Source organism: Mercenaria mercenaria, chromosome 13 (assembly GCF_021730395.1).
Source record: "Mercenaria mercenaria strain notata chromosome 13, MADL_Memer_1, whole genome shotgun sequence".
Taxonomy (NCBI): Eukaryota; Metazoa; Mollusca; class Bivalvia; order Venerida; family Veneridae; genus Mercenaria; species Mercenaria mercenaria.
Window position 1 is genome coordinate 7790416 of NC_069373.1, and position 26727 is coordinate 7817142.

The 26727-nt window shown below is 36.2% G+C and overlaps 1 protein-coding gene across 1 annotated transcript; it reads right to left on the reverse strand.

The window, feature by feature from the left end:
• Positions 1–92: 92 nt before the first annotated feature.
• Positions 93–25178, reverse strand: LOC123530182 (amidase-like). Its single transcript, XM_045310925.2, has 11 exons — positions 25072–25178; positions 24788–24917; positions 22969–23141; positions 22421–22560; positions 21815–22015; positions 21545–21619; positions 17290–17446; positions 1877–1939; positions 738–871; positions 435–588; positions 93–340 (listed from the first exon to the last, which is right to left on the reverse strand). Exons 2-11 carry the CDS (start codon positions 24910–24912, stop codon positions 138–140), a joined length of 1425 nt encoding a protein of 474 aa, XP_045166860.2. The 5' UTR covers positions 24913–24917; positions 25072–25178; the 3' UTR covers positions 93–137.
• Between the last annotated feature and the right edge of the window lie 1549 nt (positions 25179–26727).

Below are 26727 nucleotides of genomic sequence, written 5' to 3' on the forward strand. Positions count from 1 at the left end.
TTATTTTTTGTCATACAAAACATTTGAATTCTCTGGCCAGAACCAAATGGAAAGAAGAAAAGACAAGAACTACATTTATCTGAAAGACATGCAGTATGTTTGCACACATTTTATTCTTTTATATTTATACATTTTCATCAGTAGAGGAATAATTTCTCTTGCAACTGTTCAAATGCAAACGCTGCTTGAAGGACCTTGGTATCTTCAAATTGTTTTCCAACAATCATCATTCCAATTGGAAGCCCTTGTGATTTTCCTGCGTTTATACTAATTGCCGGGTGACCCGTGCAGTCAAATGGTGCTGTGTTTTTCGACGTACCGTGGTCATTTAGGAAGCGTTCTGAAAATTAAAGAAGAAAGTAATATGAAAAACGTGTTTAACGGCTGTATTATTCCGTTGAATATGACAGGAAAAGAAAGCCAGTTTACGGTACCTTGGTATGATGAATATTTTGTTGGTAAATGGGGTGCTTTATAAGGCAATGTTGGCATTATGATGACGTCATAGTTTGCCAAGGCCTCATCATAAGCTTTTGTAAGTTGCATATTCAGGTTCTGTGCACGTCCATAGAATCTGTTTCCGTAATTCTGGAAAAGACAAAGTGTACATTTTTATGATATTTATGTAACATTTAAGTATTATATTTTATGATTAAATTGTCAACAACTATGCACAATTTGAAAGAATATAGATTCTCATTTCCTGCTTTATCCTAAACAAACCAAGTTGGACTAACCTTGTCAATGTACTTGCCACAAAGGCAGGCATACTTCATATTTTCTGACAATTGTTTGGCCTCTTTCTTGTATCCACTGAACAGATGTTTCATCACAGATTCTGCATAATATCCTTTGTAATGATACCCAGCACCTTGCAAAGTAAAAAAAACTCTTTCTATTACAAGTAAGTAAATATAACATTTGATAACGAATACATATGGTTAGAAACTGCTCATTTATTGCTCGACTTGTTGAATGTTTAAAATAGTGGCTATTTTGAATTCACCTATTCGTCAAAGCCGACCTTTGAGTCCGCGTCCAAGTCCATATTTGGTTGAGTATTTTATTGTAAGCTCTGGTATATCGGTATACACTAGTCGAAATGGATTGAAACTTCACACACGTGCTAACATACTATATTCATACCTATATTTTACACTTTTGCTAAGCTATGACCCTTTCTCGGAGTTATTTTTTGTATGTAAGTTGGTGTCTCAATAACCACTGTGATGACATGACTCCATAGCTTTGTTTTTCCTTTTCAAAACGTTATGCACTTTTGGGATGTTTGTATTGTTTCAGTTAACTTTTATTAGTGATAACGCTTTTCGAATAGCCGACCGATGATGGTACTGGAAAACTAGAGAATGCATTCATGTCTAAAAAGTAAAGTCTGTGATCAAATGGGAAAAACAATCAATAAACAATCTTGTCAGGATGTGTTACTTAAGAAATAGTGCTATATAACAGGATAGTATTGAACAACTAGGAACTTTAAAATTACAAGTCCCTTTTTTATATCTCTTGGGATAACGAAATATAATTCTGATAGAATGTTTGTTACAATGGTTAATAATTCTTTCGATATTCAACTTATAAACCGATAAATTCTCTATATGAATACTGTAAAATCATTTAATTTCGTGGGCATGAAATTTCGTGGTTTTGGTCCAAACCGCAATTTCGTAGGGATATGAAATCGTGGATTTCAACTTTTGAACATAAAATGAATGGGAATTATACTTGTTCGCTGGGATTAAATTTGGAGTCACTAAATCCACGAAACTTAGTCCTCCACGAATATTAATGATTTAAAAGTAGTTCCCTACAGTTCGGTTTAGAGCGGAGTAGCTTCGCCTATGAGTGCAAATTTTACCAGTTCCACGGACCATACATTGGTATCCCCCATCTGTACAGATCGACAGCAATATAGCAAGACCTGAAATACAGTAACATACATGTACTTGAATAGTGAAATTAATCGAGATCAAATAAGTTATAAAAGCGTCTGACTGTAGTTATTGAAAGAGATATGGCAAAAATATCCTATTGTCATTAGTAATATGAAATAAACCACTGCCTCAATCGGGAATCGTTACAGTCCATCAGCTTGCCCAGAAATATGCGTTTGTATCAATTTAAAAGTAGATTTTGGAATAAAAGAATAATACTGCCCATATTTGTACTGATGTGCAAGACGTTGCGGTTCGGACAAGTTATATGGACGCTTATTACGCACAAGGAAAAGGCGTATTCTTCCAATAAATCCGAAGTCTGACGCTCTGTGCACGTGCCGGAAGGACACATTTTTTAATTTCGATAGTATATCTCATTCGGTATACATCACATGTTACCGTAGAAGGATCGATCCCAATTTTCGTCGCTCGCTTCGCGGCGAAAGTCGGTAGGATCGATTCCCTTTTAATTACCAGACCATTAGACAGTTACCGTTATACCACGAGCAAGTTGAAATACCCTGATCCTATGGTGGCTGATTTATGACATTTCGTTATGTCGCGTTGGTGTGCGTGCAGTTTTTGTAACACATTTCGTTTTGCCGTCTTGGCGAGGGCCTGATCGGGGTATTTTACCTCGACTGGATTATTTTGCCCGGATCGGGGAAATACAAAAACAATAGAAAAAACACAAAAGTTTCCGTATCTCTGGGAAAGTGCTTACAATTATTTCATATAAAATCTATTTGCCGAGATGATATACCTCTGGGAGATTTGGCCAGCCTGCTAAACCTATTTTATCAAAATATACACAAGAAAACTCAGTAACCCGATTTGTGTGTAACGACATGGGCACGCGCCATTAACTGGCTTGCGTGATGCGGATGACACGCATTTCTTGCATTAATGTAATGATGAATTTATTTTAATACATGTAATACAGTAATGCATATCTAAGTAGCAAATTAAAGAACTAAATAAACTTACAGTTTCTTCAAAGATGTCCAACAACTGATAAAATACCATTCGTGTCAAATTCTGACCAGCTGACTAGACATTCAAGACATTTCATTCAAGATAAATGCCATATCCTAATTGCTGACAAATATATTTGCAGGTGCGTAGCAAGTTGGGCATTTTGTTAAATTGATAATATCCAATTAAATGAAGCACACATGGTCTTGTTTATTCTCTTAATTATTTGTTTTTAATTTTACATACATGTAACAAACGATTTACATATTAGAAACCAATCTGAACAAGCTAAAACTAAAGAGAATGTAAGTGAGTCAGTTATAATTCTTGGAATAGGTCTGCTACGCTCGCTTGGTTCACAAATCCTTCGCGGGTCTATAAGCACCGTGGAGACCTATTCCTTGAACAATATCTATTACATACCTACCGGCTTCTTTGTTCTGAAGAAGTCTATAAATAATATATAGAACGCTTAATGGGTCTGTAGTAGACACCAGACATGCCATACTTCTTTTACAATACCATAGAGACACAATAGAAATTTGTATTTAACCGATGTCCACGAGTGACTGGATAAATAAGACTATCGAGTGTTCCGAAAAAGTATGTTTTAGATATTTTAAACATTTCTTGTATTGTTTTTTAAATAAAAACCTCCATGATTTTGCCGAATATCATTAGGTCAAACCAAATTAATATTAATATCATTACATGTATTCACTGTACAAAGTTTTGTCATTTGTTTTTCTCGATTTTATGCCGTTTATCTATCAATTTTTCATTTAACAATCATTTATTTGAGTAAATACTATACTGGTATTAACTTTATCTTGACAAGAAACAGACAACTTCTCCACGTGAATTAGAACCATTTTAAGCGTAAATATGAACAGGACAGAATATATACAAGAATTTTCACTTATAACGAACACGGTTATAACGAATTAGCGGGTATAAGGAACGTTTTATAATGTCCCAATTTTTACACTTCATTTTTGTAGGTACAACAAGTACAGAGTCAGTGGCGCAGTGATAAGCAGGTTAGACGGTAACGCCAGCGGTCCTGGTTCGATTTTCAGTAGCAACCGATATCACGACTAGTGCTCAGTGGTGGGAGACTGACCTAATTGATTCTATTTCAAGTAGTATAGGTCTAGACTGGATGCTGGGGAGATAATTATGACACCTGTCGTGGGCTCGGCTGGAAATACGTTGTTCCACCCATTCCAGATGGGGACTTTCGCCGGCTACCAAAGCTAAACCAGAAACTTTACCTTTATAGTTACAAAAATGATTATGAGGAGTGTCGGCTAGATACGGGAAACTAATACTAAAATGACTGTACAACACGTTGTGTCTGTTTTCTACTTCAATTATACTCTTGTAACTATCGTACATATACAGAACATAGGATATGACGTAGCAACATTACGCAGACGTTGGCGTCAAAGTCTTTCACGTTAACTTTATATACAAGTAAGCGCGCTATTTCCAACATACTGGGGCCGTGAAATGATAAATCACAGAAGCTTACACATTATCATGAAATATTAAAGCTAAAATTTATGAAAGGTTGATTACTTTAAAACTAAAATTATCAATGAATTACTGCGTTACTTATTAACTTAAAATATCATCATCAAATCAATCATATTAAAGTCACTCATTTGATAACACTGATATGAAAATTCATCTCTATTTAAGCTCACGATTAGAAATCTTAAAGTCTCTCTACAATGAAATTTCACATAAATGCACACTAAATTACTTTGTCTTTTACTGATACACACGGAGTCACTTTGTTTCCAACGGATACAGTTTTATAATTGGTCGCACCGATATTTATTTTGGCTGCACGATCAGTCCATCTTTCCCATATATAAGTTCGTGTATCACACCTAATCGCCACCGCGCACGAGGTGTGTCATTATGGATCTATATCACGTCACTTACTGATATAGTCTGCTTGTTGTTACCCGTCACTCGGTGATACTCGCGCAACGCCGACAAAAACTCGTGGCGCCACCGTTCCCGGAGGTGATCGATTAGTTCCTTCTGGACACTGGCTCGTCTGGTAATACTGGAACGGTTGCCAACTGCTGGATCTGATACCGATTCTGTTGGTACATTCTTCGTCGGTAAACTCTTCACCTGCCGGCCGTATAATAAGTGTTCTGGGACTTGGATCAACTCAGTGACTAAACGAGAGATGCGCCTTTACTCTTTTATTTCTCTAGATATAGCGATTCTCTGCAAATACAAACATACAAACAATATTCATACAACGCTCACCAATTATACATATACTCATATAAACAACTGATGTACTTTTGAACATACTTCACATCAACAAAGCTTGCACTATCCAATCATTCCGAAAATTAAATTTAACGTCTATATATTCATTTTATGCTATTTAACAAATTCGATATCATAACTTCGAGTTCAATAATTACGCTTTGAATAAATAATTGACTAAACAGTATTTAGTTACCGAATTTGGTCTCTTTCTCATCAAGTCTCATCAGAATAATTTATGTCCACAGTTAACGTTCAGTTCAGTTAACGTTTCAAAGTCTGGGCGGAAGTATAAACAACTATGACGTTGACGTCAATGAACGCCGCAAATTATCACGTGGCTGAAGACGCCAAACAGACGTCAAATAAATAGCGTCAGATACAACAAATATTAGAAACTACATTTATGTTTCTAACAGTCCCCACTATGAAATTACATACATTTCATAACAAATAAACTTTTCAAAACATTACACTTCCATGCTTTATCAATAACCAATAATTCTTAAGTTGATGACATATTTCACGTAATTAATTAATCTATGCAAGGTGCACGAAATCTAACCAAAAAACAATTATCTACGCTTCATAAAGACAATTCCTAAGTAGCGCATTTATAACAATTTGTACAACAAAACTTGGCTCTTACTTGTTTGTTATAATTATTATTTAGCTTCGAAAAAAGTTAGGATCAAATTTACATTGAAGCCTCAAGAAGACACAGTTTAGTAACTGGCCTGATTAATTGACCTGATTTAGTTCTGATCACACAGCTTCTAACTAGGCCATCTCTACCAAGATTCACGTCAACCACTCGGGCTAGTGGCCACTGTCCTCTGGGAACGTTGTCAACGGCAACAAGAACTACATCATCTTTCTTCAGGTTTACAGTTTTACGTTGCCATTTCTGACGTTTCTGAAGTAGTGGTAAGTATTCTCTCAACCATCGTTTCCAAAATACATCTGCGAGATACTGCACTTGTCTCCACCACCGTTTTGCGTATATATCTTGCTTCTTAAATATACCAACAGGTAAGCACTGGTTTGATTTCATTAGCAGTAGCATACTCGGCGTTAATGCTGGTGGGTCTCTGGATCACTGCTAACGGGTGTCAAAGGTCTGTCATTTAGTATTTTCTCTGTTTCAGCCATTAATGTAAGCAGCTGCTCGTCGTTAAGTAGTTGTTCTCGGACGAGAGATTTCAATATAACTCTAGCAGAACGAATTAAACGTTCCCATGCTCCTCCCATATGGCTTGCGTTCGGAGGGTTGAAATGCCATTCAATGTCGTTCTGAGCAAAAAATCCACTGAGTTTGGACTGGTTCCATAGCTGCAATGATTTTCGTAGTTCAGTTTCACCTCCAACAAGATTGGTTCCATTATCACTGAAGACTTTCCGTGGGCGTCCACGTCGACTTTGAAAGCGTTGAAAGGCAGATATGAAGGAATCAGTAGATAGACTGTGAGCAATTTCAAAATGTACCGCACGCGACGTTAGGCACGTGAAAATACAACCATAACGCTTTTCTCGTGCACGAGCTGTCTTCACAATAAATGGTCCGAAATAATCGATTCCAATATGGGAAAATGGTGGCATATCCGGTGTTGTCTGCTCGTCAAGCAAGGGCGCCATCTGTTGGGTCATTAACGGTGTATGTTGTAGTCTGCATGGGATGCAACATCTCAAAATACTCTTCACTGCGCTAGGTCCGTGTAGAATCCAATATTTCTCACGTGACATAGAAAGTACATGCTCTTTTCCAACGTGACCATTATGTTCGTGGATATGTTTTATTATTAGTTTTGTTACATGGTGTTTGCTAGGTAGTACGACTGGATATTTGCTTGGATATTCGCATTGTAAGCGTCCTTGTACTCTGATCAGGTCATTGTGTATAATCGGGTTCAAAGATGCTAAACAACTGTCTTTTCTTACAGAATTCCCATTTTGTAGACATATTCTCTCATCGGTAAACGACGTACGTTGAACCAACGCTAATATGGTATGTTCCGCCATGTTGAGTTCATTGGTGCTTAAATCACCTTCACTCAGTCCCAAGGTGTGGTTTAAGTGTTTACGTCTGCAGTATGCCTTATATCTTAGTAACCAAGCAACGGCCCTTCTCAGCCTCGTCCAATTGGAGTATCTATCTATTATACTTTGAATGGTTTCAACTGCACTAGTTGTGTTGACGACAACCTCTTTTTTCAGCTCAGTGTCGTCGTCGTCTAATTCAGGTTTAGTTAGGTGGCTTGGCCAATGGCTTTCATCTTTTTGAAGGAATTCAGGTCCATGCATCCAAAATTTCATTGTCTTAAAATCACTGGCATGCATTCCTCTAGAAGCGACGTCTGCTGGATTGGAAGCCGTATCTACGTGTCTCCATTGGTCTCGTGACGTCACATCATGAATTTCACTTACCCTATTTCCAACAAAGGTTTTGAATCTCCGGGTTTCATTTTTAATATATCCAAGGACAATCATAGAATCTGTCCAGAATGTCACACTGTCAATGTTTATTTCTAGTTCGTCTGCTACTAGCGTATAAAGCCGGGAAGCGACAACTGCTCCTGAAAGTTCAAGTCTTGGAATAGATGTCTGTTTTATTGGCGCTAGTCGTGATTTTCCAGCAACCAGAGAACATGAAATCAGGTTCTTTTCATCTTTTAATCTCAAGTACACGCATGCGCCGTAACCAAGTTGAGAACCGTCGCAGAATACATGTAGCTGGGCATTCTTTAATGTTCCAAAGTCCTGTGGTTTAAAACATCTTCTCACAGAGACAGCTTCTAAATATGGAAGAGTATCTAACCATTGTTTCCACTCGTACGTATCTTTTTCAGGGATAGGATCATCCCATGAAAGCTTCTGTCTATATAGGTTTTGTACTATAGCCTTTGCACGTAGAGTTACTGGTGCTACCAGTCCAAGGGGATCAAATATGGAACTGACGATGGAAAGGATGCCGCGTCTTGTTATTGGCTTTTCACTTACTTTCACTTTAAATTTGAGTTCATCTTTCTCTACATTCCACTGAACACCGAGGGCACGATCTACTGGCAAACTGCCGCTCTTGCTAAGATTCATTATAGATGGCGCTCGTTCTGACTCTGGGATAGATTCAACGACATATCTCTTATTGCTGAGCCATTTCGTCAGACGAAATCCTCCTCTCCTTAACAATGACTGTAAGTCTGCGGCTAACTCGATTGCTTTCTCATCAGAAGAAACTGATTTTAAGCAGTCGTCAACGTAAAAGTTTCTTTTAATGGTGTTGATTACCTCTGGTTTATACATATGTGCGTTATCCGTCGCTGTTCGTATTAATGCATATGCTGTGCAACTTGGGGATGAGGTCGCGCCAAATAGGTGTACCAGCATCTTATAGCATCTAGGTTGTTGAGTCATGTCCCCGTCAGGCCACCATAGAAACCGTAGGGCATCACAATCTAAATCTTCGACACGGACCTGATGAAACATAGCCTCGATGTCGGCTGCTATAGCAACGGGCTCTTGACGAAATCTGATTAAAACGCCGACCAAGCTGTTCATAAAGTCGGGTCCTTGTAGAAGTTGACTATTTAGGCAAATTCCTTTGTATTTGGCGGCACAGTCAAATACAACTCTCACTTTTCCGGGCTTATTAGGATTCGTCACAGGATGATGGGGTAAGTACCACACGCGGTTACTATCAGATTCAATGTGTGTTACTTCCTGTGCATGTCCTTTCTGGATATAGTCAGTTACTGATGCTGTGTACATTTTATGCAGCTCTTGATCTCGTGCTAACTTCCTCTTCAAATGTTCGAGTCGCGCATGCGCAAGAGTCAAGTTGTTAGGCATTACTGCTTTCTCGTCACGCCATGGTAATTTCAGTTTGTAATGTCCATTTTCATATCTCAACGAAGAGTTCATAGTGTTTAAAGCTTTCTTGTCTTCTAGAGACATTGAATTTCTTTCTACTTTCACTTTGTCATCAAAGTCCGTAGTCCACATTTTCTCAAGTTGTTGTTGTAACAATACATCAGCTGACTGCTGAAAATTTACATTAGCTGATTTCTGTGTTGTAGTGTCTGTAACAGGTCCACGCACTGCCCAGCCTAGTTGAGTTTTAATGGCGTAGGGTTGATCATGGCGGCCTGAACGCACTTCTAAGGGTATATGTGCCTGTGGTGCATCTGTTCCAATAAGAAGCATCACAGAGCTAGAGTCGATTTCAGGGGTTTCTATCTTAGATAAATATGGTAGATCTCGGATGTCAGCGTTTTTCGCAGCAGATCTAGTTGATACTGGAAGAGATTTCACTGACCAAACTTTTCTCAACGTAACGTCGTTACCACCTGACGCCGGTTGCACGTGCAGCTCAACTTCCTGTCCTTCGACGATAATACCGGAAGAGCTTGCTGTAGACATCTTGAACGTCACAGGTTTGGAGGGTAGGTTCAGCGTTTTCAACAAGCGTTCATCACATAATGTTTGGTCAGCTCCCTCGTCAAGCAGAGCATAAGTCTTGCAGTACGTCCCACTTTTACCTCTAACAAGTACAGGTATTATACCTAAACAGTTCTTCACATAAGATCCGCTTTTAGTTGCGCAATTTACGACAAATTGTTGATCTGTGTGATCAGATTTACTATCTACCCAACTATGTAAAAGAAAGTGGTGTCTAGATTTACATTCTGTTACATTGCACCCAGTAGGTTTTCTACAAACGTTAGAAAAATGTTTGCCCTTTAAACAATTGAAACAAAGTCTGTTCTTTTTTACAAACTGTTCCCTGTCATTTAAATTCATGGCTGTAAATTTCGTACATGAAGCTAAATCTTTACAACTACCTGAACAACAATAGCACTTACGTGACGGCTTATACATAGAATTGTTTACTGCACTATTCGTAGCAAAACTGACAGCATTATTTCTACGAGGTGCAGGACTTGGCTTTGACTTAAAGGTTCGATCTTCAACAATCTTACCATGACTCTTCTCATTTGCAAGGTCAAGGCCATATAGGGAAGTGGCGATTCGAGCCTTTTCTTCTACAAATTTCACTAGATCTGAAAAGCCCGGTTCCCTACCAGACTCAGTAATTGAGTGTGCAATATCTACCCATTTACCGCGGACGTGCATAGGCGAACGTCTAACAATGCGACGTAAGTTGTCTGTGTTATCTATGTCTGACTTAAATCCTAACTGAGACAAAGTAATTTCACATTTTCTCATCTCAAGTGCTAAATCTGAAAGACCATTAGTGTCAGATGCCTTTAAGGAATGACCATTAACAATTTTATCTACATAAGTTCTAGCAATGTTATGTGGCCTACCGTACCGTGAGTACAAAATGTCTCTTGCTCGTTTATAACCTTCACTTGGACTCAGTAGTACACAGTCTTCTATTGCACTCTTTGCCTCTCCGTCACAGTATTGTATCAAGTAACTAAGTCGTAACCTGTCGTCACGAACTTTACAGTCAATGTTTGTTTCAAAGTTATTCACAAATTTGCAGTATTCCAATGTTGAACCGCTGAATCTCAGGAGCTCCGGCTTTGGTAAGTTGAATCCTTCTTGTAACGTATTTGCCAGCAACTGAAAAGCTGATTCTATGCTAGTGTCTGTATTTCTCAAAACATTAGTGTCTGTATTTCTCAAAACCCTCGTGACTACATTCTCAGATGGATGCGCGTTCTGATTCATTGATCCATTCTTACGTTGCTCCGTTACCAAATGAGTGTTGTTAGGTGTATTTATAATTACACAGTCGTCGTGTGCACTTCTTATGTTCTTATCAGACTGTTCATGACCGGAAGTGAAATCATTTACTGTCGTCTGCTTCACATATGACGAATCTTGCACGTGCTCACCAGTTTCTTCCTCCAATGCCTCGTGCCAGACCGATTCTTCAATACGCGCTTGCTCTAATTCACACTGATATTCAAGTTCTTGCTGTTTAATTTCTATTTCTTTGCGCGCCAGTTCAAGCTCGTGTTTTTTTCTAAGAGAATTTAACTTTTGCTCAGCAATCAAACGTTTAGCTTTGGAACTCGCAAGTTTCGTTTTACACGTTGATGACGCATTGCTACAAATTTCGTCATTTTCATTATACTGGTTCGATGACTTCCATTGTTCATATCTTTCCTGAAACTCTGTGAAATTATTATGATAACACTCATAGGATTGTTCTAGATTTTCACAATCGGCGGGTTCGTCACATAAGTCTAGGCACTCTAAATGTATGTTCTTGAAAGCGTTGAATTTGTCGCACAGTTTCACATACAAGTTTTCAACAAGATCATCATTATCATGAGAAATCATGTATTGCTCCAACTCCTTATACAGTTTCGTCAGTTGCGCACATTGTGCTGACCTTGACCGCTTAAGTCCTTGAAAGGTTTTATTTTCAGAGTCATCTTGTATCCAATGGTATCGTCACTGTTTCTTCAGTGGATCTACATCAACCGCTGGATTCGAGCATTCGATTATTCGACTATTCGAGAATTGTTCTGGGACTTGGATCAACTCAGTGACTAAACGAGAGATGCGCCTTTACTCTTTTATTTCTCTAGATATAGCGATTCTCTGCAAATACAAACATACAAACAATATTCATACAACGCTCACCAATTATACATATACTCATATAAACAACTGATGTACTTTTGAACATACTTCACATCAACAAAGCTTGCACTATCCAATCATTCAGAAAATTAAATTTAACGTCTATATATTCATTTTATGCTATTTAACAAATTCGATATCATAACTTCGAGTTCAATAATTACGCTTTGAATAAATAATTGACTAAACAGTATTTAGTTACCGAATTTGGTCTCTTTCTCATCAAGTCTCATCAGAATAATTTATGTCCACAGTTAACGTTCAGTTCAGTTAACGTTTCAAAGTCTGGGCGGAAGTATAAACAACTATGACGTTGACGTCAATGAACGCCGCAAATTATCACGTGGCTGAAGACGCCAAACAGACGTCAAATAAATAGCGTCAGATACAACAAATATTAGAAACTACATTTATGTTTCTAACAATAAGTGTGTCGGCGTTAACGGTTGTGGATCTGAATCATCTGACAACACGTATGTAATCGGTCGATCGTTGAGTACAGCTTCTACTTCCGTGGTTATCGTCTGAAGTTCTTCTAAATTAATGCATCGATGCCCGAGAACTTTCTTTAGCGTGATCTTGGTTAAACCTATCAGGCGCTCCCACCATCCACCGTACCATGGGGCTCTAGCCGGGATGAAATAACATTGTGTTCCTTCTTGGTTGAGGGCTTCTTTCTTGGACTGGGAATCGAATAATTGATGCAGATGCCTTGACGCTGCCTGGTATGTAGCTGCATTGTCAGAAACCATTATGCGTGGTAATGATTTTCTGCTGCAAAATCTTCTGAACGCTTGCATGAATGAACTTTCAGTCAAATTCTGGACCACTTCTAAATGTAAATGGTAGAAGCGCACGTGAAAAGGCATACGTACGCTTTACTCATATTTCCACGTTGATCTTTTACATGTAATGCACTGGTAAAATCTACTTCTGTAACCGTTAATGGGGCGCTGTCTTCTAGTAGAAATTTCAGTAGGGGTGGGGGATCTGGGACTGGGTATGGTTTACCATTAATTCTTTTGCAGGTAAAACATTTTCGTATCTCTGTCTGGACACATCTGCGTATGGAAGGGATCCAGTACTTATGACGTAAGTAAGTTATGGTAGCGTTCTCTCCCGTATGTAGATGGCGGTTATGGACGTCTCGAACACTTGTCAGTGTTTAGTCACATTAAGGGTTATTTGAATATCTCTGTGCGGGTATGATATCTCGTCTGTATCGGTAGTCCAAAGCATGCCAAGAATTGTTGTTACTTTGTCGCTGTTAAGGACACCTTCTTCTGTAGCAGCTAATTGCAAGCATTGACTGTTTGATGCCCACGATCTCAGGTTGAATCCTCCTTGCATCAGATCTCTTGTGTCTCGGAAGTACCTCAAAACTTCATCTTCTGTTTGGAAACTCGATAATATGTTGTCTACGTATAAGTCTGTCTTCAGGAATCTGCTGACCCAGCTGTTAGCGTTGTTGTCAAGATGCTTGAGTAGTGTAAATGGGGAGCAAGATGACCGAATAAAACTGCTTTGAATCTGTATGCTGATAAAGGGCTATCTGGATTACTCGGGTCACTCAACCATAAAAATCTTGTCACATCTCTGTCTTCTTTTTGTAGGCGTACATACGGGAATGCTTTCTGTATATCTGTTGTTACTGCGTACTGTCCAAGTCGGAATCTTACTAGATTTTGTGGTAGGTCATTCAGTTAGAGTGGGGTTGAGTCAAGGCAGTCGTTCAAGCTGGGAGAATGAATCGATTCTCTACAACTGCATTCATACACTATACGAATGGGTGTGGTGGCGGAATCTTTCTTGACTGCATGGTTGAGAATATAGTGTACTTGCGGGGGTAATTTCTCATTCTCGTCAACTTTCTCTATGAAATATCTTCTCTCTTGTTCTTGTAGTATCTCTGTATACTTCTCTAGCATCTGAGTAGTTGTCTTATCCGGGATTCGGTTCTTCTCTTGGTTACTTCATAGTCTGTAGGGAGGTGGACGTGGTCTTCTTTCCAGGGTAGTTTAGCTTCATACTTTTAGTCCGTAAACTTGATAGCATTCTCTTGATATGTCTGTAATCTATCTTCACGTTGGTCGTCTTCGGGAATTATTCCAATGGACTCTAGTTTCCAAAATCGGTCTATATCTGTAGTCATCACATTTAGTGATAAACAAGACTGTGTCATAACACTAGTTGTTTCAGCTGGACCTGACAAAAAATAACCAATGCTCGAACTTACGGCTGTAGGCTCGTTACCTCGAATCGTCTGGTTACCTAAAATGCTCCAGTAATGGTCAGCTCCTATCAATAATGAAATATCAAACTAGTCTTCATCTATCACGGGATGTGCTAACTTCAAATTTCTCAGATGTGGTAAAGACAGGACGGAATTCGGAATATTCCGTAAGGGGACGTCAATTGTCGGAACGATCATCACTTGAAGTGGAATCTTGGCTCCAACATCTATAAGTAAATATATGGTTGTAGTCTCTAGGTGTCTCTGACTCTGTGCATACTCATCTCCAGCACAATCTTCTGCAACGGCGGTCTACAGTAAAACTTCTGGTCGGGGTTCAAACGTAGAATGCAAAATGGCTTCCTCAGGCTGGCTGGCGGGCTGCCTTGCTGCAATATGTTGTACGGCGTTGCTAGTGCCAATATTTGCTTTGGCATCTGTACCATTTTCACAAATGCTAGTATGGTGTTTCCTTTTACATTTTAAACATCGAAAGTTCGAACGGCAGTTTACCACATGATGGTTTTTCAAACAGATAAAGCACACACGTTTCTTCTTAATGTCTTTACGGGCTTTCACATCCGGGACCTTTGAACAGTCGTTGGCATGGTTATTTTCTTTGCAGTAAATACACTGTTTCTGATCACTGCGCGAAATGTATGCTGGTTTCTGTCTATTTCCGGTTTTGGATTTGGACTGTGTGTTCGTGAAAAAAGAGGTTGTTGGTCCATAGCAATCTGCTGCTTCTTGGGCCTGCCCCACTTCCATGATATTCAACTCGCGGTATAAAGCGTTCCGTTAATCTTCATAATGCCAATTATCACTACCATGTTCTCGCGCTTAATTCTTGCGTACATCCGACGGAAGTTTATCCATTATGACTGGTGCTAATAGGATTCCGTACGTACTCTGGCACTGAACAAGCGACTCTAACCCTCGAATATAGGCCTCTAATTTGTCTATGTAATTTCTCATGCTCTGATGCGTATTACTTGGGGCTGGTAAATTAAGCAAAGCTTGTATGTATGCATGAATTATTTTATGAGACTGTCCAAATATCTCTTTGAACAAATCAACTGCTTGAATGTAGTTTGCGTGTGTAAGGACAAATCCTTGAATAACTTCTGTAGCTTCTAGAATCTTCTCATTAAGTGATTGATTACCTCTAGCCTCTGCGATGTCGCATCGATAGTCATGTTGAATTTTCCAATTTGCATTCTCCTTCGACGCTTCGATTTTTGCTAACTGATTCGAAATAACTCTGTAATGTCCCTCTCGGATCGAACGCAACTTCTCTATGTTCATGTTTGTTTCGTCACGGCACCAGTGTCGGCTGGATATGGGACACTAATACTAAAATGAGTGTACAACACGTTGTGTCTGTTTTCTACTTCTATTATACTCTTGTAACTATCGTACATATACAAAACATAGGATATGACGTAGTCAAAGTATTTCACCTAAACGTTATATACAAGTAAGCGAGCTTGTTCGAACTCCAGCTATAACGAACACAATTTGCTTGTCCCGGGAGTTCGCAATAAACGGAGTTTACTGTATACGACAATGCATGTTTAAGTAGCAATCTGAAAATATCGACTTATGATATATAATATATAATGGAAGTCTTCCCCAATAACTCTCTTCCACTTAACAAAATCTTCTGGTAAAACACATTCATATATTTTGCCAAATGCTTAAAAAATGTGTGGCCGTTACATTTTTTAATTTTTTATGCATAATATCGAAATTTACTTCGGAGTAGAATTGCTGTCATACACAAGTACATGGGCCACAATGTATTTAATTTTCTTTAATTGATTGTTTTCGTCACCTCTGTGATATACATTGTGTAATGGCATAAAAATTTCAAATGACCCTACACAAGACACGAAGATATTTGACTTCCTGAAACAAGTGATAAAACATGTTGATAATCTGATGCAGCACCAGTGCACAACAATTATCCTATAATCTGTACTTTCAGTCAAAAACTGTTTGATCGTCACAGACTGTAACATTTGTGTTTATCAAATTTCTACAATGTATATCAAATGAAAAAATAATGAGTGTTTGTATATACAATATATGCCTTGAAAATCATAAATCCAAATTATTTTGTTCTAGATATAATGGCCACAAGCGTTGTCTTTTCAATGTTTAAATTCTGAAACATTTTGAATTATCATGAAGTCTCTATATTTTTCTCTTGTGTTGTAATTTAGTAATAAATAGTTTCAGAAAATTTCGTATTTTGCTGCCATCAATCTTTTAAACAAATTTTTCTTATTTGCTTCCACTTTTTGAATGACTGTGGTTTACAGTTTATACTGAAACATATAAAATTTCCTGTACTAACTTTGTTATAAGGTACATCACTGAATGAAGTTTATGCACGTCATTTTGTAACTTCCTTCGATTCTTTTCTTTTTTAATTTTAGCAATCACTGCATAATACTCCGTAACTCATGTGTCCCATTATGGTATGAACCCAGAGATGTTTATATATTTACAACAACGATAATATGACAGAAAGACTACTTTTAACAACCATGTATACGTATATACATTAGGAATGGAGAAAGTATTTGAATAAACAATTGATACAAATATATATATTTGTAAGGCCATTCTGTAAAACTATTTTTGGTGGAATAGGGTGGGGTTCAATGCTAAAGAATCACTACATAAATCATAATCTCTCTTTTCTGAAGATCCTCTATTTGGCCTTTCATCAGCCAAAAGAGGTGACACAGCAATAACTGTACAGTGTGCGTCGTCATTATAAAAAAATAAGTGCAAAATAATAAATTCAAAAGCAAAACTTTTATCATTTAACGATAGATATTATTTTACGACTCACTCTTGGTTTGGTCCTACTTCTTCATATTTTTAAGTTTACATTCATAGTGTAATTTGAAAAGTATTTTAATTTTGAAAAAAAATCCCCTCAAATATGCGTATCATTTTTTATAAAAGCACACTCCTGTTGTCTGATTAGCCAATACTGAGAGCAGGCCATAAATCGGTAAATAAGCTACAGGTCAACAATAACGGTTAACATGTAATGCCCTTAAAAACATGCCATAGTATTAGCAGCTGATTATCACGGGAACTTTTCTCAAACTGGAAGTCAACTTTCACCATACATTGTTCAGATATAAACAGGCGCATTTCATTTTAAATTGAAATAGAACTTATATAACTGACCATGTGTATGCATGGGCACAGATACTTCTTCCATTTCAGCCCCAGCTTTACCCAGTTGTTTGGCCGCTTCTCTTACGATAGACTCAACGTCACTGTCACAACCTATGAAACCCTCAGTCACCAAACCAATCTTCCAGCCCTCAAGTTTGCCATCAAGCTGTAAAAGAACAGTGGGCTAAATTGCTTAAAGAAACGGACTAAATGGAGCATATTAATAAATCTAACAAAGTCAAAAGAAAAAATAACTATATGGAGACGGCATATTGGATTTAACGAATAACCCAGTCTATGTACTTTCTACATTTTGATCTCTTTTTAGACGAATACCTTCGGATATAGCTTCCGGATGAGCTGTATTCGAAACAAGTTTACGTTTATAGCTCCTTGAGGCAGAGGAGCTGTATGCGAACGCAAGCATGTACAAACCCGAATATGACTCCATTTACATAGAAAAATCAAATACTATAACAGTACTGCTCGAGTAATAGAAAACAATTATTTGTCAGAGTGTCATTTCCCACACCACTTGGGAGACGGAAGGGGATTTATAAATTTGTACCATTTATGCGTATGAGATAGCGGTAGATAGTGAGAGTGTGTAGGTACATAGTCCCGGAAACGGATACAATTAGACCAAGAATCACCAACCTGTACAAGAAAAATAACAACTGGCAATTGAAGTTAGGAACATGGATTTAAAGTTTTGTATCTCGTCTAGCAGTTATGACCCTCAAGTCCATATACATTCTTGATCATACTGTGACAGGCACTCATCGTCTGTACTATGTGACAGAATTATCAAATTTGGAACAAACGTTAATTAGGTGTACCTGAAGATTTTAGTTTTTTGCCGGACTTTACGAAAAAAGGTAGTTTCCCCAAAGTCCCAAAACTGTCCACAAATATTGACTGGCAAATTGCACTAGAATAAAGGCATCACGTGTGAAATATTTTACACTATCTAATATTAAAAATGTCTTAAATAAGCCACGTGGTCCATGTTGCATAAAACACCGAGAGGAGCTATATACGGAACAAAGTTAAATGTGTTCCGTTCATAGCTCCAGTTTTAGCAAGGGAGCTATATACGAAATGGTGCTCTGAATATAGCTTCCCGAGGAGATACGAGGGAGGTTCAATATGTAATGTTACTTCGTATGTAGTTCCGTAACCACTTGTTATTTTTAGATGCGGTTTTCGGCACATTATAGAGCAATTTATTGGCAACACAGTGTCATTTGAGTGAGGTGTACTCGGGTATACTGGACAGTTTTATGTCCAAAATATTGAGATTGTAATAAGCAATTCTTTGATTCTACTATTCAACAACTAGAACTATAGTTCAATTTTCAGTTTAAACATATAAAACAAATCATGATCTTCACAAAAAACATATGAAAACTAAAATAAAAAAGTTTTTAACAGTTTTAAATTGAGTGTGTATATTTTTTTCTCGAAAAATGATAAGGTGTGTACAATAAGCCTCTGCAATTTTGTTAGGCGCGATAATAATCGTTTAAAAATTCTTGTAGTTTAAGTTGATACTAGTATCTTAATTCTCGACTGCGAAACTAGTTCTTACAACTTTGATTAATCGCTTTCAACACCCATTCCAGATGCAATCAACCTCGAGTTTAGATTTTTTAGTTGTGTTGTAAAATTAAAAATGCAATAAATAGTTTAAAACAAACGCAAACGCATCACAAATTGCTGTACCTCGTAGAAAAATGATAGAATTTTGTGATTTTACAAGTTATTCTATTTTTCTGAGACTCTGGATGCCAAGGACAGACCTAAATTATAATTATGGTCCAGTATACTTGAGTACACTTCACTAAAATGACTATATTTTTTTTACATTGAACCTGCCGATTTTTATAATTTATATAGCGTTGTGTTCCCAGTAAATTGCTCTATAATGTGCTGAAAACCGCATCTAAAAATAACCAGCGGTTACGGAACTACATACGGAGAAACATTACATATTGAACGCCCCTCGTATATCCGAAGTGAGCTAGATAGGGTGTGACATATCCTCGCTCTAATCAATTAATGTTTATCTGGAAGTTTAATTGATACAAGTCACTTTCGAGAGGATTTTTTTTCTCCTGTAACACTTCAACATAACTAGCTCGACTGAATAGATAATTAGACATTTGTGAATTAAGACGAAGTGGGTTGTGAACACCTGGGATAATAAATAATTTTTTAAGAGTATCATTTCGACAAAATTAAACATATTATGTGCGGTAGGGAAACATGCGTGTAACGATAATAAGATCTGTTTATTATGCCATCACTATGCGGTAAGGATATAGATTTTAATTAGTCTGTTTGTCCATCCATCTGTCTTTCTGAAAAAAATGTGTTTCACATATCTCCAAAAGTATTGAACGACCGTCATGAAATTGCACAGGAATGATATTCAAAGTAAAGAGTTGAGTGCTCGAGGTTTTAGCACATATGAGGACAATATGCTCATGGGGGCTACTCTGGTAACACTGTGTCCGTCGTGTGTTTTTGTCCCTTGTTAACAACTTCACTGCTTTCAGTGTTAACACTTAAGAGGTTACAATTTTATACCAATCTTTGTGAAAGTTAGTCAGAATGTTTGTGTTAAGACACTCTTGGCATATTTTGAACCTTCATCATATTGGCTCAAACAATGGTTGACTAGGTCAAATTAAAGAAAAACCTGTCTTTTTTCTCTATATTCTATTTTTTTGTCTACTGGATCTATATTAGACCTGGTCAAAATGTTTGCCTTTATTAAATCTGCTTTAAGTTTTAAACTTGATTATCAAGGGTGAAAACTTAATGTCACAAGTTGAAGTCATAGAAAAACATTGTTAAAACTATCATTTATAATCGATTTTTATGAAACCTATATAAAGTTTTTTACTTCAAAAATTCTAGACTCAGTTTGAAACTAGATTATCTGGGATTAAAAACTGGGGCACGGGGTTATATCATAGGAAAAGTATTGTTAACACCCTGGAGGCAGTATTTTCTACTGGATCTACTGAATCCGGGTAAGAATATCTGGCTTTATAAGATGTAAGTTAAGTTTGAAATTACGTCTAAAAACTAGGTATAAATAATAGAAAAGCCTTGTTTAACACGCTTAAAACTAATCTGTACGAAACATGGCCATAATGTCAATGTCTGTTTTAATCAATTAAGGTAAAGTTTAAAACTTAGTCATCTGGCGTCAGTGAATTAATCATAGAAAAACATTCTTAACATTTTAGATGCCATATTTTCTACACGACACATATAATACTTATCTTTTTTAATTGTAGAACAAATCTAAAATAGGGTAAATTTAAAATCTGGAATACATAGTCAGGACACTAGGTCTTAGCATAGAAAAACATTCGTATTACTCTTAAGAGCTTATTCTTTATCTGATGTACATTAAAAACTGGTTAAACTTTTTGTCTTCTTATAAAATCTTGGTCAAGTTTAAAATTCAGTTATCTTGGGTCAATAACTAGGTCGATCACTCGGTTAAATCTTCTTCCAACTATAGATACAATATGTTCGTTTAGGTCTACATGAAAATTAGTCAGAATATTTGTCTTCGTGAAGTCTAGAACAATTTAGATATCGCGTTACCTGGGATTAAAAACTAGATCACTATGTCAAATTACAGAAAAATCTTTGTTAGCGATCTAGAGACATAGTGGCCTGCTTTTGACCAGTCTGTTCCAAACTCTGTTGAAATTTTGTTAAAACAAACATACTGATAAAGTTTCAATACGACTGGGCCAGAATTGTGACCTCTGGAGTGCTCAAAGCGAACTTGTTAACGTCGGACGACGGCAACGGACACAAGGTGATCACACTCTCTTACCTTGACATCTTTTTCTCACATGCACAACTTCTAATGTTGAAGAACATTTCAGTAAAGTGTAATGGATACTTTTTGCGATATTTGTAACATACATTTTCTCTTTTGCTGACAGACATAAAAAGCCATAACTATATCCCACACCGCAAAGAGGTGGTGTAATAAGCAATCATTATTGGCATGCTTCTCCTAGGATACAATTAAATTATATTGAGATGATCCCCTTGAAATATCGATCTTCCTAGCAGTCCACAGTCCACTTTGTCTTAATTCGAAAATGTCTATTAGTGGTATCCCTAAGTTGAGTGAATGTTAGTGTAACTTAATTTGGAAATATGATAACTTTCAAGACACATATTTTGATTCTCATTATTCAGTACTGGTTTATAAAGATGTACATACAAATTGTGAATATTTCGGAACCTTCAAGCATTTAGATTGTCGCATATCACGTCCATCGTCGAAGCCAGCAATTACCTGGATTGGGAAATGTAAACTTGTAATTAAATGCCAGCATTTATACGAAAATGAATGACTTTAATATTCAAAATTAGACCTCGTATAACGTAAGGAGAGTATATTATATATAGGTACAGTTTAGAAAGATCAAATTGAAAATTAAATATATGCCGCACTTATGATAAATGAGATATGAAAAATAAATAAACTTACTTCTAACAAAAGAGCACAATCGTGAACATTTCTAGCCATCGGTCCAACATGGTCACATGTTATTTCTATTGGAACAACTCCCGTGTAAGGTACCAAGCCCCAGGTGGGTTTAAGCCCAACAATACCACACCATGATGCAGGAATACGTATGGACCCTCCCTGATCTCCGCCAATAGCCATATCAACATCACCATTCCATACCTGATATGTTAGATTGTTCGGCTTAAATACACGTAAATAACGTTTTCTTACTTTGATAATTAGCAAGTTTAAAAAGAAAAATGGAAGAATGAAGAATACAGATGCTCATGTCGCTGCTAAATATATTGCTATGCCTTATCAGTTGACATCAAAATTCACCAGAAGTCATGTTTGATTTCTTCCTTTAACCACCAGTACGTCATTTGGTTTAAACATATTTCATTAGCGAAATACATTACAAATTGTATACAATCTAACAATTTCTGAAATACGCTTAGGATAGGATCGAAAGCCGGTGGCTTATATGGACCTTTTTCCTGACGTCATTTATGAATAAATGTTGAATGAATTTCTAATTACATTTATTTTTAACATCTTCTATAACTAGCTTATTATAAAATCTACCGCCACTGCACTTCCTGAGCTTGAACCACCCGCAGATCTCGACTTGTCATGAGGGTTCAATGTCGGTCCAGTATCATTCGTCCAGCTACTAGCGTTAAAGCACAAGTGTTCACAATTGGTCTTGCCGACAATACGGCCACCTACAAAAACAGTACATGCTATGTAATATTTCTTTTGTAGTTGTATAATGTATTAAAACGTGTGGCAGTAGCATTAATGATAATAAATGATTAAGGTGAATTAATTATTTTATGTGCATGCAATATAATAATAAATTGGCAAATTTTTCACTGCTGTAGATCTATTATTTTCAGTATTTTTGTTTTCTTCTATATACACTAAACTTCTAGTACATGTAGCATGTCTAGTTACACAGTATTGTCTTCAAACAGTTCTATATTATCTCTTCCTGCGTGACAATAGTAGCGACAACATCAGGTACACATCCTTCCATTGTCTTTGATCCATTTATCATGGGAACACCAGGTACACAAACAATGTCTTTGACACAAATATATATTGTATTGTATATGTCTGTATTCGCTTACCTGCATCGAGTATCCTGGTAACAACAGTAGCGTCAATATCAGGTACAAATCCTTCCATTATCTTTGATCCATTCATCATGGGAATACCAGCAATACATACGTTATCTTTGATGCCCACAGACTTACCCATAAGGATACCATCAGACGCTCCGACTATATCACATTTCCAATACCTGAAAATATTTTCTATTGTGGAAACACGTTTTGGGATCATTTGTCAGTTTTATACATTTCTGTTCTTGATTTTTCACAAGGAAGAAACCTCAATAATTCTATTTGTAGGAAAAATGTATGAACTTAAATATGTAGACTATGAACTTATAAAATGGATTTATTTTTATTTACTGTTAAACTTTGACAAAACAACACAAACAATGACTTCGCATTGTGTATTCTCGTCCGCGAGACCTAAAAACTACACAAAGCTTTCCAATCGAGTATATTATGATTTTTTTTTCGGGCTCCCTATTAGGATAACTCCATTTATTTTATAAGGTAAGAACATTTACAAGACAATAACATAGAAGAAGACATTAAATTACCAATTCATACAAACATTTGAATAATAAATTCAGTAATTAAAGATAATAGTTACTTAAATTCGCTAGTGAAATAGAACTTGTTCGAAACGAAATGACAAGTAAAATTTGACGAAGTTTCTTTTGACTAAATGTTTTCAGGCTTACAAATATCTTATCGTACATGATTCAGAATTAAGTTTCATTTCAACAATTAACTAGCTGATATTTCAGAGAAAAAAATCACAGTAACAGCATAAACATGTCATTAATATAAGTTTCAATAAATACACAACGAAAGGAAAGAAAATACATTAAAAATCAAGATTTGTGGCATGCAATCCAAGATCTTCGTTGTACTTGAAAATCGTTATTTTTCAATGATGATGCACTCTGACATATATACAAAAAAGTTTTTATAATGGTATTTGTATACCACACATATGGTATATGAATGTTGACTTGTTTCTTATAATCTTGTGAATTAGAAGAAAAGTTGAAATATTAGAAACATTAACATTCAACATTATTTTCACTTTGAACATGTTAGTGCTGATTATCAATCAAAAATTCAGATTATCTTACATTAATTTCTTTTTTATTATTCTTTTTCAACAGAACATTTTGTATTTACTATATAATAAACCACTTGTTGGTTTTCATTAGTCGTGTTTTGATACTGTATTTGTTGTCTTACGGTGTTGGTTATTGAAATTTTTAAATTCTTAAGTGAATGGGTTTCTAATTCAGCTCTGAATTTATGAAAATTCCGAAATTTCCAAATGTGCCATTTAGTCTCGAATATAAACGTGTTGATTAAATTAACATCATTTGAAGAAAGTCCAAAAGCAATGTCTTCAAACGAAAAAACATTTTTAATATTCAGTATTTTAAATGGTTCTTCTAATATTGTTTGAATATATTTCCAGATTGGTTTTACTTTTTCGCACTCCCAGAATAAATGTATTAATGTTTCCCTGTGAGATTTACACATGTTACAAATACCGTTTGAGAGACGCATCAAACTTAGTTTGTTATCTGTGAAAATACAATTATGTATATTATGATTTGATTATTCTTTTAAATGGAATTGGAACTTTTATCTATCATTTATTGACATTTTCTCGGAATTTAAAGTATATTACTGTATGATGTAAATGAAAAGTGTGTATCTTTGACAATTAATTTGTTCTAACTGTGACATATATGAACAAACCAATCACATTTCACAGCAATTTAACTAATCATGCATAACCATGATATTTTCTAGAGCATTTTTTCATTATGAAGCCATTCCATACCATGCATTGCACTTATTATCTTCTGGTTCCGGTCTATAACCAGTCGTTCTTGGATATTTTACCGGAAGTGTAGGTGTCACAAGATCGTTTACGATTTGGTAACTACTTTCTATAATTGCAGACATGTGCTCTGTAATTCAAGAAAATGAAATTTGTTTTATGAGAAGGTCATTCCTGTCATACAGTCGTGCAGTTTAATCCTGGTAAAATCAACTTGCATGTACTATTTCAGATAACGTAAGTCAAATAGTTTTGGTATATGTTGAACATTTATATATTAATACCTTGTAAGTGTTCTAATTCCCCATCTGTACAATGCAGTCCCAGCTCATTGGCAATTTCAGTTAGTTCGTAGATACTTGGCGTCTGTAGTGCAGAGGATTCATACAAACCATCTAGAAAAACATGCTAAGACATGATGACTTTAAAAGCAATTATATATACCAAACATATCACTACTAATCTTAATAAAAACTGTAATTGTTTTGGCATTGTGTAATGTAGGTTATTGTTAGACGACGGCAATATGAAAATAGATGTCACTAAACTATATACCCATTGTGCACCTGAAGTTGTAAGGAACAATAAATATTAAAATTCAAAAGTTATACCTTTCTCCTGTTTATCCGCCATAATAATATTCTGATTTAGCGCACTGTATAAGATCTAACAATGATAAAATGATCGGTTAAATTTATTAGTTTTCACTTCGCTGCGTGGTCATGGTTGTTTGAAGTTCTCTTTTCAGCGTTTTTACGATGTCTTGATAAAATCTAAAGCTTTTGAGATTGCAACATTTATTTAAAGTATTCTGCACGTTTGATAAGCCAGAAGTAATGGCGTAATGTATACGTAGAATAAAGCCTGGACTCGGCATTCAGAAAGGAAGATCATTTTATGGATTAGGCCTATAAAGAATATTAGGTTACTGTCTGATAAATTTAAATTTATTAGGCGAGTAGAAGAAAATATACTAGGCGAGGCTCTGAGCCTTATATTTTTTCGTAGACGAGCCTAATAAATTTAATTTTTTCAGACAGTAATCTAATATTCTATTTATCCTACCAGTTTAGAAAATTGGGAAAAAGTCGTTGGAAAGAGCAACATCGTGCACACTTGACGTCATATAATATGACGTTTGCTGGTGTAATTCTGTTTGTGGAAAATTAAAAAAAGCAATAACTTTTTTGTTTTTTGGATAAAAACTTTTGATTTTACCACTTATTTTCTTAGTTAGAACGTTTCCAATACAATGATAACAGTTCCAATGCAAAATTCGGAAAAAAATGTTTTCAAAATTTCCAGCTGAAGTGCTGTAAACGTGGAAAATAGCAATAACTTTTTTGTTTCAGGATAAAAACCTTTAATTTGACCACTCATTTTCTAAGTTCAGACGTCTCCAATACAATGGTGATGATTTAAATGCAAAATTTTGATAAAATAAGTGATTCAAAAGTTCTCGCAAAAGTGATATCTTGACACTGACTAGATAAAGCAAAGTTTATTAGGCAGGCCGATATTGTGCTATATCTTATATGAGGGTAGGATAAAATGGCAACCCATGAGAAAATTCCTTTAAACGATAACTTTAGTGTCTTTTTAAAGACAAGATATGATATTGAAACATTTGAAACGTTAAATAAGTCCAAATAATGACTTGAAATTAGCTCGAAACATGCGAATCACTTTAATCACCGGCAACTATCTGAAAATAAGCACACGGACATATACATTTTATTTCACTCTGTTATAGTCTATATGTTCTGACGACTGTACGACTGTAAGAAGGTTCATTAAAATCTACATTGTAGAAATATTTTGTTCGCAAAGATGTAATCAAAATTGTGACTTTCCCGTAGACTTTCATTATGAAAACTTGTGTGAGTTTCATTTGTTTTTAAAACAGTCTCACACAAAATCAAGCACACGACCCTATGTTT